The 24,882-nt window shown below is 49.7% G+C and overlaps 2 protein-coding genes across 2 annotated transcripts in view; both read right to left on the reverse strand.

Moving 5' to 3' along the window:
* The window catches only part of PPP1R8 (protein phosphatase 1 regulatory subunit 8), a 28,470-nt gene extending 22,918 nt beyond the window's left edge, over positions 1 to 5,552 (reverse strand). The window contains exon 1 of the mRNA XM_054395222.1: positions 5,491 to 5,552. Coding sequence (XP_054251197.1) covers positions 5,491 to 5,552 — 62 coding nt within the window. The remainder of the gene's footprint in view (positions 1 to 5,490) is intronic.
* Positions 5,553 to 6,926: 1,374 nt separating this feature from the next.
* STX12 (syntaxin 12) lies at positions 6,927 to 24,064 on the reverse strand. Its single transcript, XM_054395469.1, has 9 exons — positions 23,953 to 24,064; positions 20,207 to 20,276; positions 17,814 to 17,913; positions 14,906 to 15,043; positions 13,065 to 13,108; positions 11,048 to 11,153; positions 10,508 to 10,580; positions 10,264 to 10,346; positions 6,927 to 8,345 (listed from the first exon to the last, which is right to left on the reverse strand). Exons 1-9 carry the CDS (start codon positions 24,062 to 24,064, stop codon positions 8,253 to 8,255), a joined length of 819 nt encoding a protein of 272 aa, XP_054251444.1. The 3' UTR covers positions 6,927 to 8,252.
* Between the last annotated feature and the right edge of the window lie 818 nt (positions 24,065 to 24,882).

The following is a 24,882-nucleotide window of genomic DNA, read 5'->3' on the forward strand; positions in this document are numbered from 1 at the left end:
GAGAAGTTCTTGTTCTTAGTCTCGGTTTTCCATTTTCCACGTCTGAATTTTATCTTGGTTTTACTGTTCTGGTCTTTAAATTATACCAAAAAGAACTGGATAATACTCTGGCCTCCACGTTGATCATGCCTGTGTCACTAACAAGCATTGTGGTCATTTTCATCAAGGTCATTAATAAAAACCCAAACTCAACCCTGAAAGGGTTGGCCCACACCAACTGCTATTGCCTTTTCAAAGTCCATTCCTTGCTCACTCAGGGTACTTGTATGAACCCCTCCATTGCTTCCCAAAATGATCACCTCCTGGGTGTTCTGCAGAGCCCTGGATCATGGCAAAATCAGCCTTTGGCAGACACAGCACATCTACTTCTCTGCCTTGAATAATCAGCACTTTCAAAATACAAGCTTGCAGGACACAATGAAGTTCAGGTTCTCCCACAGTAGCTAAATCTACAGATTTGTGGCCTTGTGGAAGATAGAAGATGCTTAAAATGCTTAACAACAAACTATTTAAGAGGGACGTGACTGAAGGACAACAAGTCACAGCACAGGCTTTTAAACCTGAAAACAGCTCCAAGCAACATTCCTTCCTGTACATTAGGAAAATGTCCTTCTTCATTCTTCACCTTGGGATCCCCAGGCCAGGATGCTGCTCTGGGCGTTCCAACAGGGTAGAATTTGTGCAGATTATTTCTGCCCCTGATGGCACACCCTCAACTGCACAGCTCTGGAGTAATGGCAAAAACCAGGGACAGAGAATCCAGCAGAGAAATGAAAGCAAAAACTCCTGAAAGCAGCATACTGAGTAACAAAGAGAAACCCTTTCAGAAGAAGGACCAAGTCCCTGATGCTCTGGGATGTGATGCTAGCCAGAAGTACCCAGGGAGAGAACCAGGTGTGAGTGCTGAGTTCAGTGGTCACACACAGCTGGGTAACAGCAGCTACACCCAGCAGGTATAGCAGCCCCACTGAAGCACATCCTGCCCAGTCTGAAGAGAAATGTGGAGCTGTAGCTAATAAGGACATAGATGGGACAACTTTAACTACTGTGTTAGTTTAAAATGAGGGCAGCTATTTAGGTTTCTAAATGTAGACTCAGAAGTCTAAGTTTAGCCACTTCCTGAAAATCTTGGCTTCTGTGACTACTGTACACAGCTCCATGGCCAGCCTCAAGGACAAGGTGGAATTTCCAGAACTCAAGATCTCATCTCCAGAGGTCTGCGTACAATGAATGTTAGAAAAGCTTGATCCTGGCTCAGAGAGACTGGAGAGGAACAACTGCTGCCTTTAAAACATGCTGTTACAAATTGATGTTCGTTCCAGAACAAACTTCACATCCCAACTAAGCATGTGGGTCAAGAGAGAGGGAAGAAAGGGTCACCAAGCAAGTCAAACCAGGACAAAAGGAGACAAGCAGTACAGAATCATAGAATTGTTTGGGTTGGAAAGAAGATCTCCCAGTTCAACCAGCAACCCAACACCACCATGGCCATCAAACCACATCCCAAGGCACCACAGCCGCACGTTCTTTGAACATCTCTATGGATGGGGACTCCACCACCTCCCTGGGCAGCCTGTGCCAATCCCTGGCCACTCTTGCAGCAAAGACATTTTTCCTCATCTCCAACCTAACCCTCCCCTGGCACAGTTTCAGGCCATTGCCTCTCCTTCTATCACCTCATATTAAAGAGAAGAGACCAACTCCCACCCCTCTGCAACCTCCTTTCAGGGAGCTGTAGAGAGCAATGAGGTCTCTCCTCAGCCTCCTCTTCTCCAGGCTGAACACCCCCAGTTCCCTCAGCTGCTCCTCACCAGATCTGTTCTCCAGACACTTCACTGTGTCCCTTAAACATCTGATGGTCACCTCAAAACTATACCCTGCAGCATTTGTACCTCATGGAAATTGCTTTTACTCACTAAAATTATCTCAGGAAGTGATGCAAAAGTCTAAATTAGGATCTACAATGGTTACCTAAACACATTTTCTAATCTCAAGGAATAGCCAGACTTGAATCCACTTAAAGCATTGGCAGCATCTTTATTCCAACTGCACCCCAATTTTAGCTGCACAGCCCATGGCCTTGCTGAAGAAGTAACCTGGAACAGCACACTCTGAATCAAAGCCAGAGCCTGAAGCCAATGGAACCCTGCATTTCTGCACAGGGGCTTCTCTGGAAGGTGGACACTCAACCAGGATCCAAACAAGGAAAGCATAGACACAAGGATGGGGGCAAACCTCAACAGCACAGCCAGCAGCTGAGAGACAAGATAAAAACTACTTCTGCTTTTATACTTCAGATTAATTTCTCGTCTGTTCTGTGTTTGCAGTCCCCAGGGCAGCTCTGTTTAGAGGCAGAAATGTAAACAGCTGTCTAAAGGCTGTGACTGCAGCACAGGTAGGTGAGACTGAAGATAATTCACTGTAGAGGAAGTTGTTGCTGAAGCAGAAGCCTCATGGAGACTGAAGCTCCCTGGTGTTTTGCCATGCTAAGTTCTCCCTGTGAAGCTGACAGAATCACAGAATGATTTGGGTTGGAAGGGACCTCAAAGCTCATCGTTCCAACTCCCCTGCTGTGGGCAGGGACACCTCCCACCAGCCCGGGTTGCTCAAGGCCTCATCCAACCTGGCCTTGAACCCCTCTAGGGAGGGGACATCCACAACTTCCCTGGGATCTACAGCACTACCTGAACACAAGACTTTTCAGTGCTTGTGCATGACATCAAGAATCCTGCAGGATACCTTTACAACAGGACTTGCTGGTAGCTTCAAATAACAAAACCATTTGTATAAGCCTGCTACTGCAAAGCACTTTCACTCTGAAGAGTCCTATCTTACTGAAGACCCATCACTTACTCAGTATCATAACCATGTGCTCTTTGCTCTGCAAAAAATAATTGCTGTAAAACTGTGAGCTAGAATCTGTAACTCTGCAGATGCCAGCAGAGGTCATGTAAAGCTTTAACATCAAGCATACTCTGCTTTTTGTGCAGACTAGGAAAATAAACCAGAAGTAAATAAATCCACCTGGTAGAAGAGCTCCTCCTTCCTATTGGATGAGGCAGTGGAACCCCTCATCCAGAGCTGCCCAGTAATGCTCGTTCTCAGCTGCCCATTTAACAGAACACAAACACTGGAACTGGAACCTGCCCATTACCAGCTTCCTGCTACACTGTGAGGATTTCCTGGGGTCAGTAAGGGTGTCCCCTGGTGTGGGGTTTTCTTTCTGTTGTTGTCAGATTTTTGTTGTTGTTTGGTCTTGTGGTTTGGTTTTGTTGTTGTGTTGTTGGGTTTTTTTCCACACTTAGGAAACAACAAATGACCTGTTTCAGAAGAAGTCCTACATGGTATGTTTTTCCCCACAAAAAGGAATCTTTCACCAACATGAACTGCCAGCTGCAGGCATGACAGCTGGACTAAGATCAGGCTACATCGGGCAGGTTTTGCACGACACCAATATAAACACAGAGCCTGCCCAAATCTGGTCTCTAAAATACTGCAACGTGCGTACATACAGCAGAGGCATGAAGGCAAAGGAGCCTCTTCAAATGCAGAATCCCTGTACAAGCCTTGTTTTGCCTAAGAAGGATTTTAGAGTGCTATGGTAAGAGGCCCATTCAGGTTGCAAGATAAGCAGATAATCAAAAACCTTAGAAGAGTCAGAATGAAACAGGCCTTGGCACCCACACATCATCCCCTTACTTCTGGATGTAAATCAGCCTCGACCACCTCCCTGATAACTCATCCACCTCATTTCTCTGGCATTCAGCACAAGGGGCTGTGCTTCAAACCCAAAACAGGTCAGCAGCAGCAGAGTTAAGAAAGCTGTCTGCCTGCAAGACCCTGCTCTGTCTGTACTGGGAGCCAGATAGTATGCAGGTGAAGAGCTCCTCACAGGTACAGCTGTGCCAGTCCTCCCCTACAGATGTATTTCACAGGTCTGGGTTGGAAGGGACCTGCAAAGCTCATCCAGTCTAACCCCTTCTGCAGTCATCAGGGATATCCTCCACTAGATCAGGTTGCCCAGAGCCTGTTGAGCCTCACCTTGAATATCTCCAGAGATGCGGCCTCCACCACCTCCCCTGGGCAACCTGTCCCAGTGTTCCACCACCCTGATGGGTAGTGCAACAGCTTGTAGGTTACTAAAATACCATGAATAGCAGTAGCAGGTATGTAACTGAAAGTAAACATTTCACAGATTAAAATTCTCCAGGTGTTCATCTTATACCTTTCAAAGTCATCTAAATTCACCACTGAATGCCAGTTGTATAAAAATATCAAGGCCAAAAAAAATTAATGCTATTCCAAATGTCCAGAAAGTACTAACACTGAGTAACTTCTGGCTTTATCTACTCTACTCTGTCATCATTTTATGGAGCACCATCTCATCTCCTATAGATTTTTGTTAGTGTATATGCTCAGTACAAATAAAGCACTGAAATACAGGAGCAATCCTTTCCCATTAGAGGGTTACATGTTTTTACTAACTGCAGAAAGCACTTATTAAAAAATTCAAAAGCATCTTCACTAAACATCCATCCACTGAGCAGTGCCACTGAAGACTGAAAGGTAGGGGTCCTGTAGTGTAAAGCAGATGACAATGCAATTAAAGCCTGCAGCCATGCATGGACACACAGCCAGCTCACACACACACATAGGGCTTGACGTTTCAGCTGTAACGTTCTGTCCTTTTCTATGTGATTTAAACCTGTAGACATCCCCTCAGTAATCAACATTCTGGCACCCAAAGCAAAGGGTACAGCATATATCTATGTAGCAATGTATCAGAAAATCCAAAGCAAATGAAGCAGGGCCCCAGGTAACCTAATCTAAGGCCCTGCTTTCAGCACAGAGTTGGACCAAATGATTTCCAGAGATCCCTTCCAGCACCGACCTTTCTACGGGTCAAAACCAGCCCAGCCCATGGACCTGATACTGCTTTTGCAACACACCGCTTTGCCCTGACATCTTAATAAAAAAAAAAAAAAAAATCAGGCTAGTTTCAAGCCGGTTGATTTTTTACACGGAATACGTGACTTGATCAGAGAACTGAATCTGTACCACATCACATATTCTATTTAAGCTCTTGGGAAGAGAAATGGCATCTCCGGGCAGCATTCTAAGCTTCATCCAGCGCTGCCCTTTGGCGTGAAGCCGAGGCAGCCCGCAGGCAGTCGCTGCCGATGGATGCACCCGCAGGACTGTGCGACCCCGAGCCTGGCCCCGCTGGTAGACCCCGCCGCGGCAGCAGCCAGCCAGCCCCCACCCCTGCGGGGACAGGGAGCGCAGGCCCGGGCGGGCGGCCTCCCTCAGCCCCACGGCCCTTCCCGCCCCATGTTCCCCAGCCCCGGCCGCCGCCGGGCCCGGCCCCGCGCCACTCCCCCGGCCCGGCGGGCACCCGCGCTCCGTCGCAGTCGGCCCGCGGCACAACCAGCGGCGAGCGGCCGCGGCCCCGACTCCGGTCCCGGTCCCGGTCCCGGCCCGTTGGCTCACCAGCTGGGGCACTCGAAGAGCGAGAGCCCGCCGCCGCCGGCCGAGTTCGCGTTGGCCGCCATCTTGCCTCTGCCCCATTCAGGCGGGCGCAGGGCAGGCTGGGAAGCTGGCGGACCAGCGCGCGAGGCGATCCCAGCGTGCCCCGCGCGGCACTGGCGGGGCGGGGCCAGCCGCGGGGCTGCACCGCCCTGGGCCGGGGCAAGGCTCGGCGCTGGGCTCAGCGCTGGGCTCAGCGCTGTCCGCGGCGGGCGGCCTGGCTCTCGGGGAGCAGCGCTGGCTCCTCCCGCTGCACTCGTGTGCCCGCGGGCCCCGGTCGCCTTCGCGCTCCCAGCTGGCGGCCGCCGTCTCGGTGCTGCGAGAGGAGGGAGGTACTTGGAGGGAGGTTCAGTAAAAAGCTGCAGTGTAAAGGCAGGGGAATAATCTCCCTGGAACCCATTGAACAACTTCTTAGCACCCATTATGTAGCAAGCGAGCAGCAAGGCCAGCTAGGTGGCAGGCAGCTCGTCGTGCACTGTTACTATCGGAGGGAGTCCCCACAGTGCTCCGGTATGGCTCCAGGGACAGCTCTGCCAGCAGCTGGCACTGAGGTCCTCGCTGCTCTGCAGAACAAAGAGAGCTCCCACAGGCGCCAGGAGCAAGCTAATCCTTTGCTGGCTCTCACAGCGAGCACCAGCCTTCCCAGAGTAAGTTTCCAGCAGATGTTGGGCTGGCAGAAAACACATCTGAGAGCCAGGAAAGCTCTGTGCCAGGCTGCTGCAGCAACAGCAGTGATTTTTCATGGTCAGGAAATGTCAAAACTGTGGTTAAAAAGAGTCCCTGCAGCAGTTCTGCTGCTGAGTTCAATGATGAAAGAGACAGGAGTCAGGAATGACAGTAAGATGGACTGCAGTTCTCCATCCCAGTTGCCAGAGGACTAAAACACACAAGTAAGGATGGATCCTACCATCAGTGCACCCAGGCTCCCTTTCAGAATAGTGAGGAGCTAAGTGCAGAAGTGTGACATCCAAAGGACTCTCCCCATGCAGCAGTGCACAAGGCAGCAGGCACCAGCACTGAGGAACTTTTCAAATAAGGAGTGGAATGACACACAGGTCCCCTGCTTTCAAGTCAGATCTTACTGCACAGACTCTGCAGAACTGACATCCTAACAACAGGCAAATAGTCAAAGCTGACCCAACACTATTTCTAAGGCATCAGATTATTTTTTCTGTGATCAGCTACTGTACAGCTCTCCACACAGGAGTTTTGTGTATGTCCCTGTGAAAGCAGCTCAGTATTTCCAGCTAGTTGCACTCTGGAAGAAGCAGGGACCACTGCATTAAAGCTGGAAGAAGCACTGCTGATACAAAGTCAGCCCAGCTTACAGAGAGCACTGCAAACAGCCCTGTGCCAGTGTCTAAACTGCAAGAGAAGGAAGCTCTGACACAGGCTTTTGAAAGTGTTTATTGATGGGTGTTAGATGGAATGATGGTGTAATAGTGCAAACCACTGAGCAATTGGGATAACACCTCCCTTCCCAGCTTCACATTTACTTTATTATACAGGAGACATGGAATAAGGATTAAATACAAAATGGGTCAGTATGCTGCATCTACCACACTCAGTTGGGCTTTGGACAGATTTCTGTTCCCTCAGTGGATGTCAGTTCAGAGCTACATAAGAGCGAGGAGTGGCTGCTACCTTGAGACCAGCTCTACTAGCAAGACAGCTGGAACCAGCCCTCTTCTGCTTGCACACTCATCCTCAGCCCACAAAACCCAGCTAACTGCTGCACCTTGTTTCATAAAGCATGGGAAACACCAGATGTTCACAAGCCACACATAATATTTACTGGTACACTACAGGTGAGCTGAGCTTCAAGAGTACTTCTTCAGAAGCAAGATTTCATCTACCAGTCATCTATCTTGCTAGCTGGCAAACTTTGGTGCCTACTTCCTTATCTTTGTGTGACTTTTATCCCTGGAAATTTCTGCAAACAAATAGGAGAGTGCAGCTAAACTTTGTATTTCTAGTGCTTGAGAGTCAGCATTGGAAAGTCCAATAATAAACAACCAGCTACAGTCTCTAAGGAAGTTGTATTGTTAGATTGTAACTCAAAGAACATCCTGTCCTCAAATGTGGAATTTGGAAAAAAAAAAAAACAACCACCCAAACAGTGCTGAGAAAAGAAACACCACAAGGCTACACTGAGCAGCACGCAGTGGTTCCAGCTGTCACCCATGCGTGCTCCTCCTTGCCATTCACACCTGCAATGAAATCTTTCTCTTCGAGAGAATCCATGACCACAGCCACTTGGAAACTAATAAAACCATGGTGCAGATACTGGAGACTTTAAGAAACTGCTGGACCAAGGTAATGTGCATTGCTGTTGTGCCCTCTTTGAAAGTCATTCTTATTCCAGTCCACCAAAGTTACCCACACACAGAAAATGCTATAGGGTTGCCACTTGTCAAAACCAAGACAGTTCCACTTACTGATCACACTTCAGCATACAGTTGGGACAGGGAATAATGCAGTACAGAAAGCAAACCCACGAGATAGATCTCTGTTACATAAAACAATATAATTTGTATAGAAACTGATAAATACTGTCTCCATGGTTCACTAATTCCAAACACTAGTTATCTGCACATTAGTTGCTAATATCTATTACTAGGAGTAGTTCCAGCTTGTGCTCTCTCAATTCATTTCCGAGCCTGGTCAGCCTGTTCGCTCTGAGGGAAAAGAATCTCAGCAATGAGACTAGGATCCACCTGGAGAGTTCATTTTGCTGACATCCAGATAATGAGTCCTATGATTATACAGGCCACAGTAAGGCCAACAATCAGGATACAGATCTTCTTACGGGATTTCTTCTAAGAAAAGAAGACAAAAAAGCCACTGACACCAGGAGCAGATGACAAGGAAAAGCAAATCCTCCAGCTAGTGTCACTGATTTAGCAGACCTGGTACCTGTGCTTGTTCAAGAGAACCAGGTTGGAAGAGACCTCCAAGATCATCCAGTCCAACCTATCACCCAGCCCTATCCAATCAACCAAACCATGGCACCAAGTGCCTCATCCAGGCTTTTCTTGAACACCTCCAGGGACAGCGACTCCACCACCTCCCTGGGCAGCACATTCCAATGGCAAATCTCTCTCTCTATGAAGAACTTCCTCCTTCCCTGGCACAACTTGAGACTGTGTCCCCTTGTTCTGCTGCTGGCTTGCCTGGGAGAAGAGACCAACCCCCACCTGGCTACAACCTCCCTTCAGGTAGTTGTAGAGAGCAACGAGGTCACCCCTGAGCCTCCTCTTCTCCAGGCTGAACACCCCCAGCTCCCTCAGCCTCTCCTCACAGGGCTGGGCTCCAGACCCCTCCCCTGCTTCACTGCCTTCTCTGGACACGTTCCAGTCCCTCAACATCTCTCTTGAGTTGAGGAGCCCAGAACTGGACACAGCACTCAAGGTGTGGCCTGACCAGAAGCAGCCTGTGTGGTCTGAAGACTTCTGCATGTTCATTAAACTGCAAAATGTTTTTAGTTTCAGGAGCACAATGGCTTCAGAGGTGCAATTAAGTCTAAATGTGACAAGTTCTACTCCCCTTAAGGAACAAGCTTGATATTAAGCTGGCTACAAAAAAGAGCACCTGGGAACACCTACCACATGCTTTTCATCCCAAGGGACACCAGCATGGCTTCAGAGGAAGGCCACACATCTCTGTTTAGATCTTCCAGATAAGTAATAAAACTGCTGAGCAGTTCTCTGATACAATCTCCTCTCAGCCACTTGGGGCTGGTGTGGCAATAGTGTTGCATTTCCACAGCCTAAATGATTTACTGTACAGTTACTCTACTTGCATTGGACAGCTTGGATCACTTTATTCATCATAGGAAACTCCAGTTTGTCCACACACACCAAATGGTTTTAACCTGATATCTAAGCATGTGAGGATAGTTCTATAGAACCACTTCCTTCTCCATCCAGAAAAACATCCAAAGCAACCAGACTTGGATTTGTAACACCTCAAAGCTTTCTAAAGCCAGCTATGGAGAGGGAAAAAACTACTAACTAAATGCTGCCAGGTAGCAAAAGCTGCTTCCCCACCACCACTCGTTTGCTCAACAGCACAGGAGTTTCATTGCCTTCTAGAACCTCCCCACTGAACAGCTTGGGAATCCCAGTTTTGATCTTGTGTGGAAACCTCAAGCCCCAGCAGTGAGACTCTGACTGAAGCAGGACCTTTATTCCCTCACACAACCTGGACCTACAGGGGCAGTAATGATGAAAGGAACCCACAGAAAACATTCAATATCCTACACAAGGGAGACTGAAGCAGCAGTGAGAACTACTGCAATTAGTTTGATGGGACAGGGAGGACAGGATAGAAACAAAGCAGTTAGAAAGAAGGGTGCTGCAAATTCCAGTCACTGGTAGCTTCCTGAGTCTGGGCCAGGATTTTTGTGCATCAGGGCCTTGGCTGATGTTTACAAGATGGAGAAAACAGGAGAATTTGTTCTTGTTTAATTGCTCTGACTCTTGAGAACAGCAAGGACAGCCGAGCACTGAACTTGCTGAGCACACCTACACGGAGGAGCAGACATCCTCTGCAGCAGAAGGCTCATGCCAGTGCTGGGTTTTTGACTCAGGTGCTTTCTCTATTCCTTACAGCACAGTTCTGAGTGAGTGCCAGCTTGCAGGAGCTGTTTTCACGTTTGGTGTGCTGCAGTCCCCACTCTGTGTCTTGTCCTGCCTGTTCCATTACTGCTCAACAGTCCCAGCAGACAGAATTTACCTGATAATAGGCAGCTCTCTGTAACTGCTCACTGGCTCTTTCCACGTGGACTTCTGCACTTTCCACATTTGCCTCTATGCTATCTGTGGAAAAAGAAGAGAACTCATTGCAACACTTTTCAGAGCTTCAAAGGTCTAAAAATAAAACCAAGGCAATGCTTTTGAGCCAAAATACTGGTAAAATTAATCTAGGTAGGCAAAACAGGTAGCAAACAAAAAGAAAATTACTGTCCCAAGACACTTACCAATCATATCTCCTTGGTCATGAATCATCATGGCTAAATCCTTAAATATCTGATTGACATCCAAAATGTCTGCCTGAAGACAACAGTTTAAGAAGTTACAACAAGCATTAGGTACAATTTTTCTGATCTTCACTCTCAGTTCCTCTTCTGAGCATTGCCAAAAGGTCAGGACAGACACCACCATTCACTGACCAAGGTTCCTTGATGCTACTGTCTATGGAACCTGGGGTTAACAGAGGAGCCTACAACATTCCTGCAATGGAATATCTGTTTCATGGCACGAGCAAAACAATCTGGGATTGAGATGAACATCCTGAGTCACTCCTACCACCTCTGAAGGACCACCAGTCAGAACCAAAGGAAAATGCACCTAGTGTCCTTCAACAGGAACAGGGAGACTGATCCTGGTATTAGTCCTCTCTACAAGGAACTCTACTCCTCCACCTTCAGATCTCCTCAGCCCATCCCATTAGTTAGCACTGCCAGACTTCTTTGCATTATCTCCCAATAGTGCCAAACTGTGCAGGATCTACTGGTCACCTCTAATTGCCTGATTGCTGTTTCTCTTTCTTTAATGAGTTCAAGGTCCTGTTCAGTTATTGCCAGATCTTCCTCCTGAGACTGCATTTGATTCCAATCTTCACCGCTGGAAAGAGATGGAAAGGAAGTTGGACTCTCTCTGAGCACAGGTATTTCCCCAGTCCATTTACAGCAAAGTGCCAGGGAGTTCAAGATGATATTTTTCCTACAAGACACCCCCCAGGGTCCTGGCCCTGCAGCTGTATACAGAGACAGGGCTGGTTTGTGATAAGTTACAAACTGGAACATTTGAAACAAAGAGACAGGTCAGGAAAAATGAAGAGGCTGGAAAGCACTGAGTTAGGTGCACAGGTCTAGGAGGTGGCAGTTATCTGCAGCACTACAGAGGAAGCCTTCTGACTTCAGTTCTAACTTCTCCTGTATTTTTTTTAAATCCTTGTACCTTCCTCCCCTCTGTCACTATCCCCTAAACCAGGAGAAATCAAAGTGAAAGACTTGACAGAGAGCAGCCTGCAAGCACAACATGACCAGAAGAAAAGATTCTGCATTCAAAGTCTCAGCTGCTATTTGGCATTTGGAGATTAAAGGGGTTTAGTATTTGAACTCATTGGTCTAGCAGTAACCTCACATACCAAAAGAGATGCTAAAATACAAATAGCTCTGCATGCCAGGCTCCCTCTCTCCTGATAAGCTGGCACAAGTTACAGCAATTACAGTGAAGGCAGCACCTCCAACACCTCTATGTACCTACAATGTCAGCATATAAAGTTCTTCAAGGGCAGCATCTCCCTCTTCTCAGCACAGAGGTGTGCTGGAAAGCACTGCAACATTCCAGGTACACAACAGCACACAGCAAGTCTTAAAGTCTCAAGGTGCCAAAGGGAATGAAGATAAACCACAGGAGTAGCTCAAAGACAGCTGACCATACCCAGTCCAGCTGCAGGATGGCAGCAGGGTTTCAGGTATCTAAGGGAGAATTTTCTGACACGTAGCACACTTCTGAGTGTGGAGTAGCTGTTGTGTGTCACTGTCTCTCACCAAGCTAGGAGCCTCTGCATGAACAGGTAACTGTCTGGTTCCCCTTGCAGTGACACTGATCACAGCATTTGTGTATCACAGAATCACAGAAACATCCAGGTTGGAAAAGACCCCTGGGATCCTCAAGTCCAACCACTGACCCTACTCTACAAAGTTCATCCCTAAGCCATATCCCCAAGCACCACATCCAAATGACTTTTGAACATATCCAGGGTTGGTGATTCAGCTACCTCCCTGGGCAGCCCAGCTGGCCATGGGCTACTGAATGAGCTGCACATCAAGAGCTGCCCTGCTGAGGTGCAGTTTGCTGGGTGTGTGAGCCAGGTCTCCTGATTTAGAAAGTTGAAGGATTTATACAGACAAGGCTGACAGATTTCATTCCAGTTTTCTCCAACAGTTGAAAGTCAGACAGGGTCAGAGACACTTCTGCAGTGCCTTGAGTTCTCTCTCCCATCCCGTGCAGTTGCTGAGCACTTTCCAAGCCTGTGAGCTCTGCAGGCACAGTTACTGCTCTGGCAGGTGACAGAAGTGCTCTGTTCTGTGCATGTTCCAGGACTAGTTTGCCAGTGCACAACATCCAGGACGTCTCAGTTCAAGGCAGCCTCATCCACTACTCTAACAGCTCCAAGAAGGCTGCTGGAGAACACCCAAATCCACAACAGGGACTCTTTATGGAAGGAGTCACAGTGAGAGAAACTGTGTCTGGTGATCTTGTGCTCACAGTCCAGTGAATGAGGAGCTCCAACTGCCACACTCTAGGGACTCTGCTATCCTCCTCAGGGCAGCAAATCTACATTTAATGAGGACAAAACTCTGTCCTAGGCAGTTCTTTTTTCACACTGTATATTTACAGCACTGTAACAATTGCATTTCAAATCTTTCTGCCTTGCATTCCACTAGCAGAGCCTTGCCCAATTCACCACAAAATCTTCAGTGACAGAGTTAAGAGCAGAACATCAGGAGCAGAAGGAACAGTTACCTATCAAAGGACACAAGCTGCTCCTCTCTGAACCGCTCATCAGCCTGCAAGACAGAAATCAGTTATTAGCCTTGCTGACTGCCAGGGCCACTCCCCAAAGCTACAGGAGAATCTTAAATCACAGAATGGGAGGGGTTGGAGGGGACCTCTGGAGGATGAGTCCAACCCCCCTGACAGAGAAGGGTCACTCAGGGCAGGGCACAAGGGAACACATCCAGGTGGGGCTGGAAAGTCTCCAGAGGAGTCTCCACCACCTCTCTGGGCAGCTGCTCCAGACCTCCAGCACCCTCACAGGGACAAAGTTTTCCCTTCTGTTCCCCTGGCACCTCCTCTGCTCCAGCTTGCCCCCCAGTGCCCCTTGTGCTGTCCTTGGACATCCCTGAGCAGAGCCTGGCTCCAGCCCTGCACATCTTTATCCCCAGCAATGAGGGCAGCCCTCAGGCTCCTCTGCTCCAAGCTCCAAGCCCCAGCTCCCTCCACTGTCCTCACAGGAGATATTTCACTGCCTGCAGCAGCTTTGTGCCTCTGCACTGGACTCTCTCAAGCAGTTCCCTCAGGTCCTTCTTGAACTGAGGGGCCCAGCACTGGACACAATATTCCATATGCAGCCTCACCAGGCAGGGTAAAGCATATCTGTCCAGAGAGGTCTTTGAGAAAGCCACTGGCACTTCAACTTCCAGATTTAAATTAGGTTAATTTAGATCTACATTAATCTTTAGATGTAATTTTTAGATTCAGACTGTCTCTGCAAGTCAGAGCAATCAAAGTACCTGTTCTGTTTACTCAGATCTGCTGTCATTGTTTGGCATTTCTTTTCTCAACAGATAGCAAAAGGTTCTCAGTGTAACCCAGCAGATCAATGTGTTCCCTTGCAGCAGTTATGAATGGTTACTCAACACAGAGCCCAAGGCAAGGGGACAAAAATGGCCTTTTTATTATAAATGCTTAGGGCTTTGTCAAAACCCAGCAGGAAGAAGGTTTGAACATACACTGGAGGTATTGGTAGGACAGGGGCTGCAAGAAACTAAAGAAACACAGGGTGAGATTTAAGATGCAATTTAAGGTGTGCGCAGTTTCCCAATCATCTTTTACATTTCATAGTCCAGGGCTGATGTCAAGCAAAGAGCAGCCTGCAGCACTTTGTTAGTAGCTATACTTTGACTTCTCATCTCATCCTCACAATGTTTGCAATTACCAGATTTACAGTTACAGAATGGTCTGGGTTGGAAGGGACCTCCAAAGCTCATCCATTCCACCCCCTGCACTCAGCAGGGACATCCTCCACCAGATCAGGTTGCCCAGAGCCCTGTTTAGCCTCACCTTGAATATCTCCAGGGATGGGGCCTCAGCCAGCTCCCTGGGCAACCTGTTGCAGTGTTCCACCACCCTCCTGGTGCAGAACTTGTTCCTCACATCCAATCTAAATCTGCTCTCCTCTAGTTTGAAGCCACTGTCCCCCTCCTGTGCCTGCAGGACTTTGTAAACAGTCTCTCTTCATCCTTCCTGTAGGTCCCCTTCAGGTACTGGAAGGCTGCTCTAAGGTCTCCCTGGAGCCTTCTCTTCTCTAGGTTGAACACCCCCAGCTCCCTCAACCTGTCTTTGCAGCAGAGGTTCTCCAACCCCTGATCATTTTGGTGGCCCTCCTCCAGACTCACCTCTACTAACACTCACAAGGAGCACTCTGAAATCAGTGCCTGCTTACAGCATCTAGAATGGAACTAACACCCCCAGACCTCATCTGCCCCCAGGAAGTTGTAGCTGCGAGATTGGCAGGGAGGTACAAGATCTCTCCAAACCTCCCAGTTCCCTCCATCAGCAGCAGGTTTTGTCTCAGTACTCACAGAGATACGGGAGCCAGCTCTGGCCCTTGCCACAGTCTCCTTTTCCTTCTCTGACACTCTCCTCTGGACTGCCTGGAAGTTGTTTAAGGCTGTGGAGAAGTCATTCATCAAACGCTCTTTCTGAAGCCTCTGCTGGCGCTGCAGGAACAAAACCCAGAGTTCAGATGTGGCCATTCACGATAGGTAACTGCCAGAGCCTTGTTGGGAACAACAACAGTGAGTGCTGGCACTCCAGGGATCCCCTGGGGTGCTGGGGGGAACAAACCCCCACCCTGTTTGAATTCTTTATACTGAGTGCTCTGTGCCTTGCCTGCTGCAGAACACCTTGGGGGCAGTGAGGTTTCTCTAGTTTTAGTCCAGTTGTAAGTATGAAGTTGAGAGCTCTGCTGCATCATTGCTTTCATTCAAATCATGGCCCAGGAACCTGCCACGTTTAATTATGTACCTTTTGGCTACTGTAATGCCTTTACTTAGCCAATCTGGTGCTACTTAACTTACTCATGTCCTGACAAGACAACCCTTAACTTTCTGCCCATCATAGGAAGCTCCACAACTCCAGGACTGATGTCAACACCCATCAGGCACTGCCATGAGCTGTCTCTCCCAGCCATGCCACACTACAAGTCTGCTGTCATTGGTCAGAGAACATTCTTAGTCCTGATAACCATTTCAGTTTATCTTTTCTCCCCACTTTACAGTATCAACTTATTTAGCCTCCACAGAGCATCTCTTTGGAGTGCTGACATCCCAGTGAGGAGAAGTTGTGAAAAACCTTGGCTCAGGGGTGCTCACATAGAATGGTTTAGCTTGGAAAGGACCTTAAAGCTCACCCAGTGCCAACCCCCTGCCATGGGCAGGGACACCTCCCACCAGCCCAGCTTGCTCAAGGCCTCATCCAGCCTGGCCTTGAACACTTCCAGGGGGGGACAGCCACAATCTCCCTGGGCAACTTGTTCCAGTCTCTCCCCACACTCACTCTAAGGAATTTCTTCCTTATCTCCAGTCTCAATCTCCCCTCTCCCAGCTCAAAGCCATTGTCCCTCATCCTGGCACCCCCAGCCCTTGTCTCAAGTCCCTCCCCAGCCCTCCTGCAGCCCCTTCAGGTATTTGAAGGTTGCTCTAAGGTCTCCCTGGAGCCTTCTCTTCTCCAGGCTGAGTGGCCCCAACTCTCCCAGCCTGTCTCCACAGGGGAGGCTCTCCAGCCTTCTGCTCATCTTTGTGGCCTGCTCTGGACCCTCTCCAACAGTTCCATGTCCTTGTGCTGGGGGACCCAGAACTGGACACAGCTCCATTTTTGTGTTTTCTATTAAAGGTACTCCCAACAGCTGCCTCAAACTGCAGGGTTTCCAGTACTGCAATCCTCCAATGAGTTTCTATCAAGGCTTCAGCAATTCCAAGGAAATAAATGTTTGCAATTAATTTCTTCTGCAATAAACCATGACAGCAGCCTCCAATACACTGCAGCCTCCATCTGAGACATCCAGAAGCAATAACCCTTCTGCCAGCTACTGCTGATTGACTGGACTGCTCCAGCAGCCTCCACTGCAGGTCCCTGCAGCACTCAGTGAGATGCACATGACAGGATTTTGTTCACCAGAGGGAGATTAACTGAAAGATATTTGCAGAACAAACAGGCAAAACATGGCTGTGCATATAAACCTCCAAGCACAGAATTAGGCTGGGACAACATCTGCTGACCCACATCCACACAGCAGCCCCAAACTGAGCTACATCAGGCCTGTGATACTGACTGGAAGCAGAGCAAGGAAATACCAGCAGCCAGATTGTCCCTTCATTTTTCCATGGGAAGGGAGAACTCAAAAGCCTGTTTGGCAAGAGCCAAAGTCAGAATCACTGCCTCACTGTATTTTGCTTTATTTAAATATGAGTCAGGTGAGTCAGCTGTTTCCCTGCTGCTGATCAATCACATGCAAGGGGCAGCTGTTTGGGGTGGTCACATTTCACACTGATGTGCAGTTGGCTGGGAGTTATCCTAAATGCTGCCTCAGAGCACCAGGCACTTTGTTAATAACATTGCTGAAAAATAACTGTGTTTAAACTTATTATTAAAGAGTCACAGAATGGCTCAGGTTGGAAGGGACCTCATAGCTCATCTGATCCAACCTCCCCACCACGGGCAGGGACACCTCTCAGCCAGACTCAGCTGCTCAGGGCCTCATCCAGCCTGGCCTGGAACACCTCCAGGCAGAAGGCATCCACAGCCTCCCTGGGCAGCCTGTGCCAGACTCTCACCACCCTCACACTGAAGAACTTCTTCCTCAGCTCCACTCTAACCCTGCTCTGCCTCAGCTTCAAACCATTCTCCCTTGGCCTGTCTCAGACACCCTCAGGAAAAGACTCTCTGCAGCCTTCCTACAGGATCCCTTCAGGTGCTGGCAGGCAGCTCTGAGATCCCCCTGGAGCCTTCTCCTCTCCAGGCTGAACACCCCCAGCTCCCTCAGCCTGGCCTCATAGCAGAACTGCTCCAGCCCTGGATCATCTTTGTGGCTTCCTCTGGACTCACTCCAGCAGCTCTGTGTCCTTCTCCTGCTGGGGACACCAGAGCTGGAGGCAGGATTGGAGGTGAGGTCTCAGCAGAGCAGAGCCAAGGGGCAGAATCCCCTCTCCTGCCCTATTAAATATTAAAGGTGATTTACTCAGAAAAGCAGCACTGCATCCTCCAACCCCCCCAAATGTTTAGGGCTTCCTACTCTCGTGATGAAGTTTTGTACCACTTTGCCTGCAGGAAATGTTCTTTTCCCAGTCACAAGCAGTCAGAATGCAGCCAGTTTAATGTATCCCCCCTGCAACAACTCTGCAGGAGGCTGCTCTCTCTGAGGCTGAGGTCTAAGCTAGTTTCATGAACTGAGTGCTTTGAAAACTGTGCAGGCAGATTCTGTGTGCCTACCTGTTCAGAAGCAGAGAGGGGAAGTGGCAGAGAGCCCAGCTCCTTGAGATACTCATTGGTCTCCTTGGCCAGGCGGTTTGCAGAGTGCTGGAGCTGCTGTCTGAAAGGGCAAACACAGGCACAAAGGCTTCTACCTATGATGCAGACTCTGAGCATTTCCCTTTCCAACACAGTGAGCAAGCAAGGGATCTGAAATGGTCCACAGTTTATCACAGAATGGGCTGGGCTGGAAGGGACCTCCAAGGCTCATGCAGTCCAACCCCTGCACTCAGCAGGGACATCCTCCACTGGATCAGGTTGCCCAGAGCCCTGTCCAGCCTCACCTTACTATCTCCAGGGATGGTTCCTCAACCACCTCCCTGGGCAACCTGTTGCAGTGTTCCACCACCCTACTGGTGCAGAACTTGTTCCTCACATCCAGTCTTGATCTGCTCTGCTCTCATTTCAAACCATTGCCCCTCTCCTGTCCCTGCAGGCCTTTGGGAACAGTCCCTCTGCAGCCTTCTTGTAGCCCTTCAGGTACTGGAAGGCAGCTCTAAGATTGCCCTGGAGCCTTCTCTTCCCCAGGCTGAACACCCCCAGCCTGTCTTTGCAGCAGAGCTGCTCCAGCCCCCTGATCATTTTCCTGCCCCTCCTCTGGACCCTCTCCATCATTCTGGTGAGGCCTTCACCCTAATGGAACATGGAGGCACTTTTAGCTTTTACCATCAACTGGACTCTGGACTACCCTTTAAGAAGAGGTTCAAAGTTCTGTGCTCCCTGCTAATGAGGAGGTTTTAAAAGATGAGAGAGAAAAATTCAAGGAAGACAGAACTTCACTCAGTGAGCAGCATCAGTTTTTAGTACAAACTCTTCCTGAGCCAGTTGGTAATTGCTCACTTCAGAACTGCCAACTCCATTGGTTAAATGCCCATTTGCTACAGAGACTCAGAGATGTTAAATCTTGTATTTTGGTGAAAATTAATGGTCAGAGGGAGGAATGACTCAGCTCCTACTTTGGGAAGTGCAAGGCTTTCCCTTGAGCCTTCATGTTTTCCAACCACACTGCAACTCGAAGCTGTGGTTGCAAAGGATGCAGTGTAGCAGCACCTTCACCAGCACCACACTGCAGACAGACAGTCATGACACAGCCTCATGCACAGACATCACCTGGCACATCAGAGGTGCAGCTGATTAGAGAGACTGCCAGGGCTCCACTGAGAACAGAACCAGGAGTTTTATTTTGCAGTCTAGGACTGCAGACCAGGAAGGCACAAATCACTGAATCAAGGGCCAGGCCTTCTGCCACTCAGTGGGTGTGAGATGCCTAAAGTGCAGCTCAGCAGCCCAGTAGGTACAGAGTGCTCAGGCTGGGGAAGCTGAGCTGCAGTGTGAGCTGAATAACCAGCCCCTCCTCAACGCATTTTGGTGCTAGGTTTGTATGGCAGCTGACTGTTTGTGGAGCACAACCACTCTAGCCCTAGAGAGCAGGGCCACTTCTAAACACAATTAACTGGAAAGTTATTTGATTAGTGATTAGTTCCTTAATCTATAGATTAAATACAGATCCAGGCAACTGAGCAGCTCAGGCAAACTCCTCTCTCCACCACCCAGGCTCCAATCTGCTCATCTCACCTGACCCCACCCTTCTAATGTAAGGCAATTATCAACACCAACCATCAACTTACCCAAACTCAGCTGTTCTAACACAGGGCAAGTTGCACACTCAGAGATTCACCTCAGGAGATAAAGGCAGAACTTACTTACAAGTTTTCTTTAATGACTCTACAAATTACTCTTCTCATAACTTGCAGTTTGTGCATCCCAAGACTGTGAAAGATGCCCAGACACACAGCCTGCCTGCTCAGCCTCTCTAGGGGGCAGTTTGGACTATTTCTGGTTAAATATCTTCCCCATGGCTCCCACTGCCATATTCTTCTTCTGGAATGACATGTGGCATTTTGGTTGCCACACAGGCTGGTTAATCTTTCTAGTGCCTAAATCCACCTGTCCCACAAGCTCCTCCCTCATCATTTATTGGTCTTCCTTGCTGGTTTTGCTTATTGCTCTTACGTGAGGGCCAAACATCTCCTGTGGCACAGGTTTGTTCTAAGTCACAAGTGAAGCTACTATGGCTAGTTCTCAGAGTCCAACTAATGCATGCCTGATGTCCTCTGACTCTTTGCAAGTAAACTAAATATTCTCTAACCATTCCTGTAGTTCTGAATGGCTTCTCCAGAGTCCTGCAGAAACACCTTAATTCATCCAGTAACTGACTTAATGCAGCCAGTCATTTCTGATCAGTAGGACTATGTTACATGTAGCTCACCAAGCATCTCCAAACCAAGGTCCTCTCACAATGCAGACAAAAATGAAAGAGAACCTACGCAAATGTTAGCTTAGTTAATACTTACAAGTTCTCCTGGAGCTTGCTGGAATCCTGCTTGGTTCCCAGCTGGATCATCAAATTCTTTATTTGAGCAGCTGAAGATGAAAAGATGAGTTAGTAAGACAAATTCTAGTGGATTTCATTCCTCCTTAGGTGTATTCTTCCAGCTTTCCCCAAAGAATTTGTCTCAATGTTTGACTTGACTGAAGCTGTCAAGTCACATCCTTTGCTCACTTCCATTGTTTGCTTTAAACACAAACTGGTTTGGAAACATCTCCATTTAGACACAATCCAGCCCAAGAGAGCAGCCCTCAGATGAAGAAGTGACAGTGATACACCCTGGGGGACAAGTGCATGGAGGTAAAAGCTTTGCACTCTTCTTCCTCATCCTTTTTAGACCAAATAACACACCTGGTTGATTCTACCAGCCCTAGGCTATCAGTGCTGCACAACAACTTTATTATGCTGTGTTGCCACTTCAACATTCTGCATGCTCTAAAGTTACTTAACTGTTAGTGCTCTGTTCAGAAAAACAAACCCAACAACCAACCAAAAACCAACCAAACCAAACCCAAGCACAAAAACCCAGTGAAAAAGCCAAGGCTTACTACCAGTCAAAAAGAAAAACCTAAGTTTTTCTACTCCTGACAGCCCAAACCTTCTCCAAGTCCAGCACAAACAATCCTTCAAGAAGAGCAGACAGCAAATTGCCCTTCATGATTAGCTTGCACTGATCTGCAATCAGGCTGTAGTGAGGAAAGCTACTCCAGTCCTCTTTCTCCCCTATGTCTTCCCCATTTCCCCCTGTAGGCACTGCTGATCATGCAACCACACAGAGAATCATCTCAAACTGCTAACCCACCTAGAACACAAACCAATCTTCTCTCCCCACTTCCTCTACCTCAGATCATTTTTGGACAGATCAACAAGCTGAGCCACTTCAATCTGCAACTGCACAACTGCTGCCATTGCTGGAGACACTGGGGCATCATGGCAGCAGCACAAAGTTTGCCTGGCTCCAATTGATCAGGAAATCAAACATTGTCCCATCAAGCATTAAGAGGCAAGATCAAGGAGGATCAGTTTAATACAACTGATCAGCTGAACTGAGACAGCTGAACTGAGTTGAAATACCTTTAGTGAGAGCTACTCTGCCCTGGTGAGGCTGCATCTGGAATACTGTGTCCAGTTCTGGGTCCCTCAGTTCAAGAAGGGCCTCAGGGAACTGCTTGCAAGGGTCCAGAGCAGAGCCACAGAGCTGCTGCAGGCAGTGGAACATCTCCTGTGAGGACAGTGGAGGGAGCTGGGGCTTGGAGCTTGGAGCAGTGGAGCCTGAGGGCTGCCCTCATTGCTGGGGATAAAGATGTGCAGGGCTGGAGCCAGGCTCTGCTCAGGGATGTCCAAGGACAGCACAAGGGGCACTGGGGGCAGGCTGGAGCAGAGGAGGTGCCAGGGGAACAGAAGGGAAAACTTTGTCCCTGTGAGGGTGCTGGAGGTCTGGAGCAGCTGCCCAGAGAGGTGGTGGAGTCTCCTCTGGAGACATTCAAATGCTGCCTGGATGTGTTTCTGAGTGACCTGCTCTAGGTGACTGCCTTAGCAGGGGGCGTTGGACTCAACCCCTAACATTCTGTGATTCCGTGAAGAGCTGCTTCCAAATCAGTGACATCCATCCCACTGGTGCCATTGCTGCTTCCAGCCTGAAGCAAGCCACTTCAGGTCATTCACTGTGTTTCTGAAGAAACATCAGACTCCTCCAACAGGCCCTTCCTTTAATGCCCAGTGGATTAGAACAAGGGCAACTTGGCCAAGACTGCAATAGGATGTGTCAGTAATCAGGCAAGGATTCTGCTTTTGCACCCAGCAAAACTCAGAGAATTCCAGACTCCTAAGCAGTGAGGAGCTGTTCAGCTGCTGCACTCAGCTGAACATGGCTTTAGCAAGAAAGCTGCAGGTACCTCACAGCTTTGTCAGCCACAAGAACATCAGAAGAGCTCACAGTCAAGTCAAAGAGACAAAAGCCATATGGAGGACACCTTGTATGTGGATCTCAAAGAGCTCTAATGTCCAGATACTTTATGATCTATTTTCTTCCTCCACTGGGAGAAGATTGTTTGTGAATCTCACTTCTGTGCCAGCCCTGTGCTTCCTGTCCTGCTTCGAGCCAGGTCCCGCAGCTTGTTATGTTTCAGTTTACCTCAGCCAGCAGCAGTGCAGAGAGGCTACACAGAATGAGAGCAAACTCTTTCATTGGCCTCATTTGGGAGGCCAAAAGCAGGAGCTGGGGCTCCTGACTTGATTCTCTTCATAGGGAGTGTTCACACAGCACTGAGAGCTCCCTCAGCCAGCACCTTTCACTTTCCAAACCCCTTCAATTTTAGGCTGAAAAGTCTTTCCCACAGTGTCTATTTTACACTTACGGTTACCTCTGTTCCAGATGCTTAGGTAATCTAGCAGGCTTGCAAGCAACAGCTTTGCCACCTCAGGTCACCCATTTTCTGTTTGTTTTGTGTGAAACACACTTTCCCAAAAGCAGTCAGTGATAGCCAGTGGTCACCACTGTTTGCCAGATAAGGAATGGAAGGAGAAATGAAGAGAGGCTTAAGGCTTCAGCATCTCTGCTGCCAGGTTTGAATGGCAAGCTTTTATAAAGGTGTAATAAAGTAAATGACCAGAATGTTCAGTCAGATGCTCTGCCTGTTCCCACCCACCCTGATACAATCTCTAAGGCCGTTTCATGTGTGAATGTCAGTGTATCCAGACAGGCTGCTGGTCATGAGATAGTGGAGGCTTGCCCTGTGAGGAAGAGAAGCTGAACCAAGTCGAAGGGGAAGCTCACACCAGTGCCATTGTGTAAAGCAAAAAAGGAAAAAGCCCAGACAGCTCCCGTGTGCTCTGGTGAACTCAGAAGCAATTCAGCTAGCAGCTGTGCCTGTATGGTGAGGAAATGATCGTGACTGAGCAAAGGCACAGCAGCTCCAGCTGTGTTAATAGCTTCGTTGAACTGAATTGGGTAATCAACAACTTTAGGAAGAACCAATGTGTTCCACTGACTTTGCCCTAAAAAACCTGCAGATCGGGACAACTAACGCCTTTTTTAGCACTGAGGATGGGATCAAAGCCGCTTTTGGAAGTGTGTAGTAAGCAGTATTTCAGCGATCAATACAAGAATTTCAAACGATTAGCTGTTGACACACTGATCACTTTCTCCAACCACAGCCACATGACCAAGGAACTGCAAGTACCCTGCCTTCAGGGCAACCTGTCCGGCTGAAGCCTTCCCTGCGGAAGGCCATCAGTGAGGAGGGCAGGGACAGCTCAACGCCAGCAGCTGCCATGCAGCTTCCCCTGTGCCCTGCGCAAGGCTGGGGGACGACCGCGACAGCCTCTGCTCCCCGTTCCCGTCTCAGCGCCTCACTGACGGCCCCGCAAGGGGAGCCAGAGCGGGGCACAAGCCAGGGGCAGCGGAGGGCTTCAGCGTTGCTGGAAACGCGCAGCTCGGTCACGGTGACACAAACCCCGCACCACATCCAGGGCAGCGGACGAGCTGCTAGGGACCGCGTACGGCGGAGGGGGCTCCGCTGCCGGCAGCTCACGGCGCGGGCCTGTGCGGCTCCCCCGGCCCGGCACCGTCCTGACGGAGGCTCTGCCAGCCCCGGGGAACGGCAGCTCCCGCGGGACCCCGAGCAGAGCTCCGCCGCGGCCCCGGCGGGGCGTTGCCGGGTCGGGCCGGGCCGAGCCGCTCCGTTCCCCGCCGGGCCCGGCCGCACTTACTGTACTGCGCGATGCGCTGCACGTTGGCGCTGCATGTCTGGATGATGCTGCCGAAGTCCCGCGGCGGGGCCGGCGGCCCGGGGCGGTAGGGGTCCAGCGGTCCGTACGACATGGTCAGGGAGAGAGCAGGGAACGCAGCGCTGCCGGACCCAGCTGACAGAGCCGCGCCGGCTCCGCGCATGCGCGGCCGGTGACGGAACCCCGCGCACGCCCCGGGCGCGGCCCCGGCGCATGCGCGCTCCCAGGGGCGGGGTGCCCGCTGCTGCCGTGGCAACGAGGCGCGCGCCCTGCCCGCTCCGCTGCGGAAGGAGAGCTTTCTGCGGGGCTTGGCGGCTGCGTGCGGCCCGGCCCGCGGCCAGGCCTGGCGGGAGGCTGAGGAGGAGCTGTGCTCCGTGTGTGTGGTTTCAGTACCGAGCAGTGCCACCGTCTGCTCGTGTGGGAGGAAAGCTGTGCCCTCGCCTGTGTCCCTGCCAGGCCACACCTACAATTCTTCAGACGAACTGAGTCGAGGCGGCTGGGTGGGACAGGAAGCTTCCTGATCCACCTCAGCCTGTGGCCAAATGCCAGGACCCACCCGAGGGCAGCAGGGGAAGGTGTCACTGCAGACTCAGAGAGCTAGGGCTAGAATCACAGAATGCCAGGTTGGAAATGACCCCAAGCACCCTCTGGTCCAAGCTTTCTAGGTGATGGTGGACTTGAAATCACAGAGAATCACAGAATCATCCAGGCCAGAAAGGAGCTCTGAGATCATCCAGCCCAGCCATTCACCCACCCCACCAAGCCAGTCACCACACCATGGCCCCAGCACCAGATCTAGATGGCTTTTAAACATGTCCAGGGATGGCAACTCTACCACCTCCAGTGCCTGACCACCCTTTCTGTGAAAAGATTTTTCCTCGTGTCCAGCCTAAATGAGCTGAAATGAGCTGG

The sequence above is a fragment of the Indicator indicator genome, chromosome 33, assembly GCF_027791375.1.
Source record: "Indicator indicator isolate 239-I01 chromosome 33, UM_Iind_1.1, whole genome shotgun sequence".
NCBI lineage: Eukaryota > Metazoa > Chordata > Aves > Piciformes > Indicatoridae > Indicator > Indicator indicator.

What these genes read in the sequence shown, in the direction of transcription:
- STX12 (XM_054395469.1), bottom strand. Translation starts at nt 24,064, where the DNA reads ATGTCGTACGGACCGCTGGACCCCTACCGCCCCGGGCCGCCGGCCCCG. An exon ending in TGACCAAGGAGATATGATTG is followed by an intron (nt 10,347 to 10,507) that starts GTAAGTGTCTTG and finishes CTTTTTCCACAG; the next exon opens with ATAGCATAGAGGCAAATGTG. An exon ending in AGAGAGCTGCCTATTATCAG is followed by an intron (nt 8,346 to 10,263) that starts GTAAATTCTGTC and finishes TTCTTTTCTTAG; the next exon opens with AAGAAATCCCGTAAGAAGAT.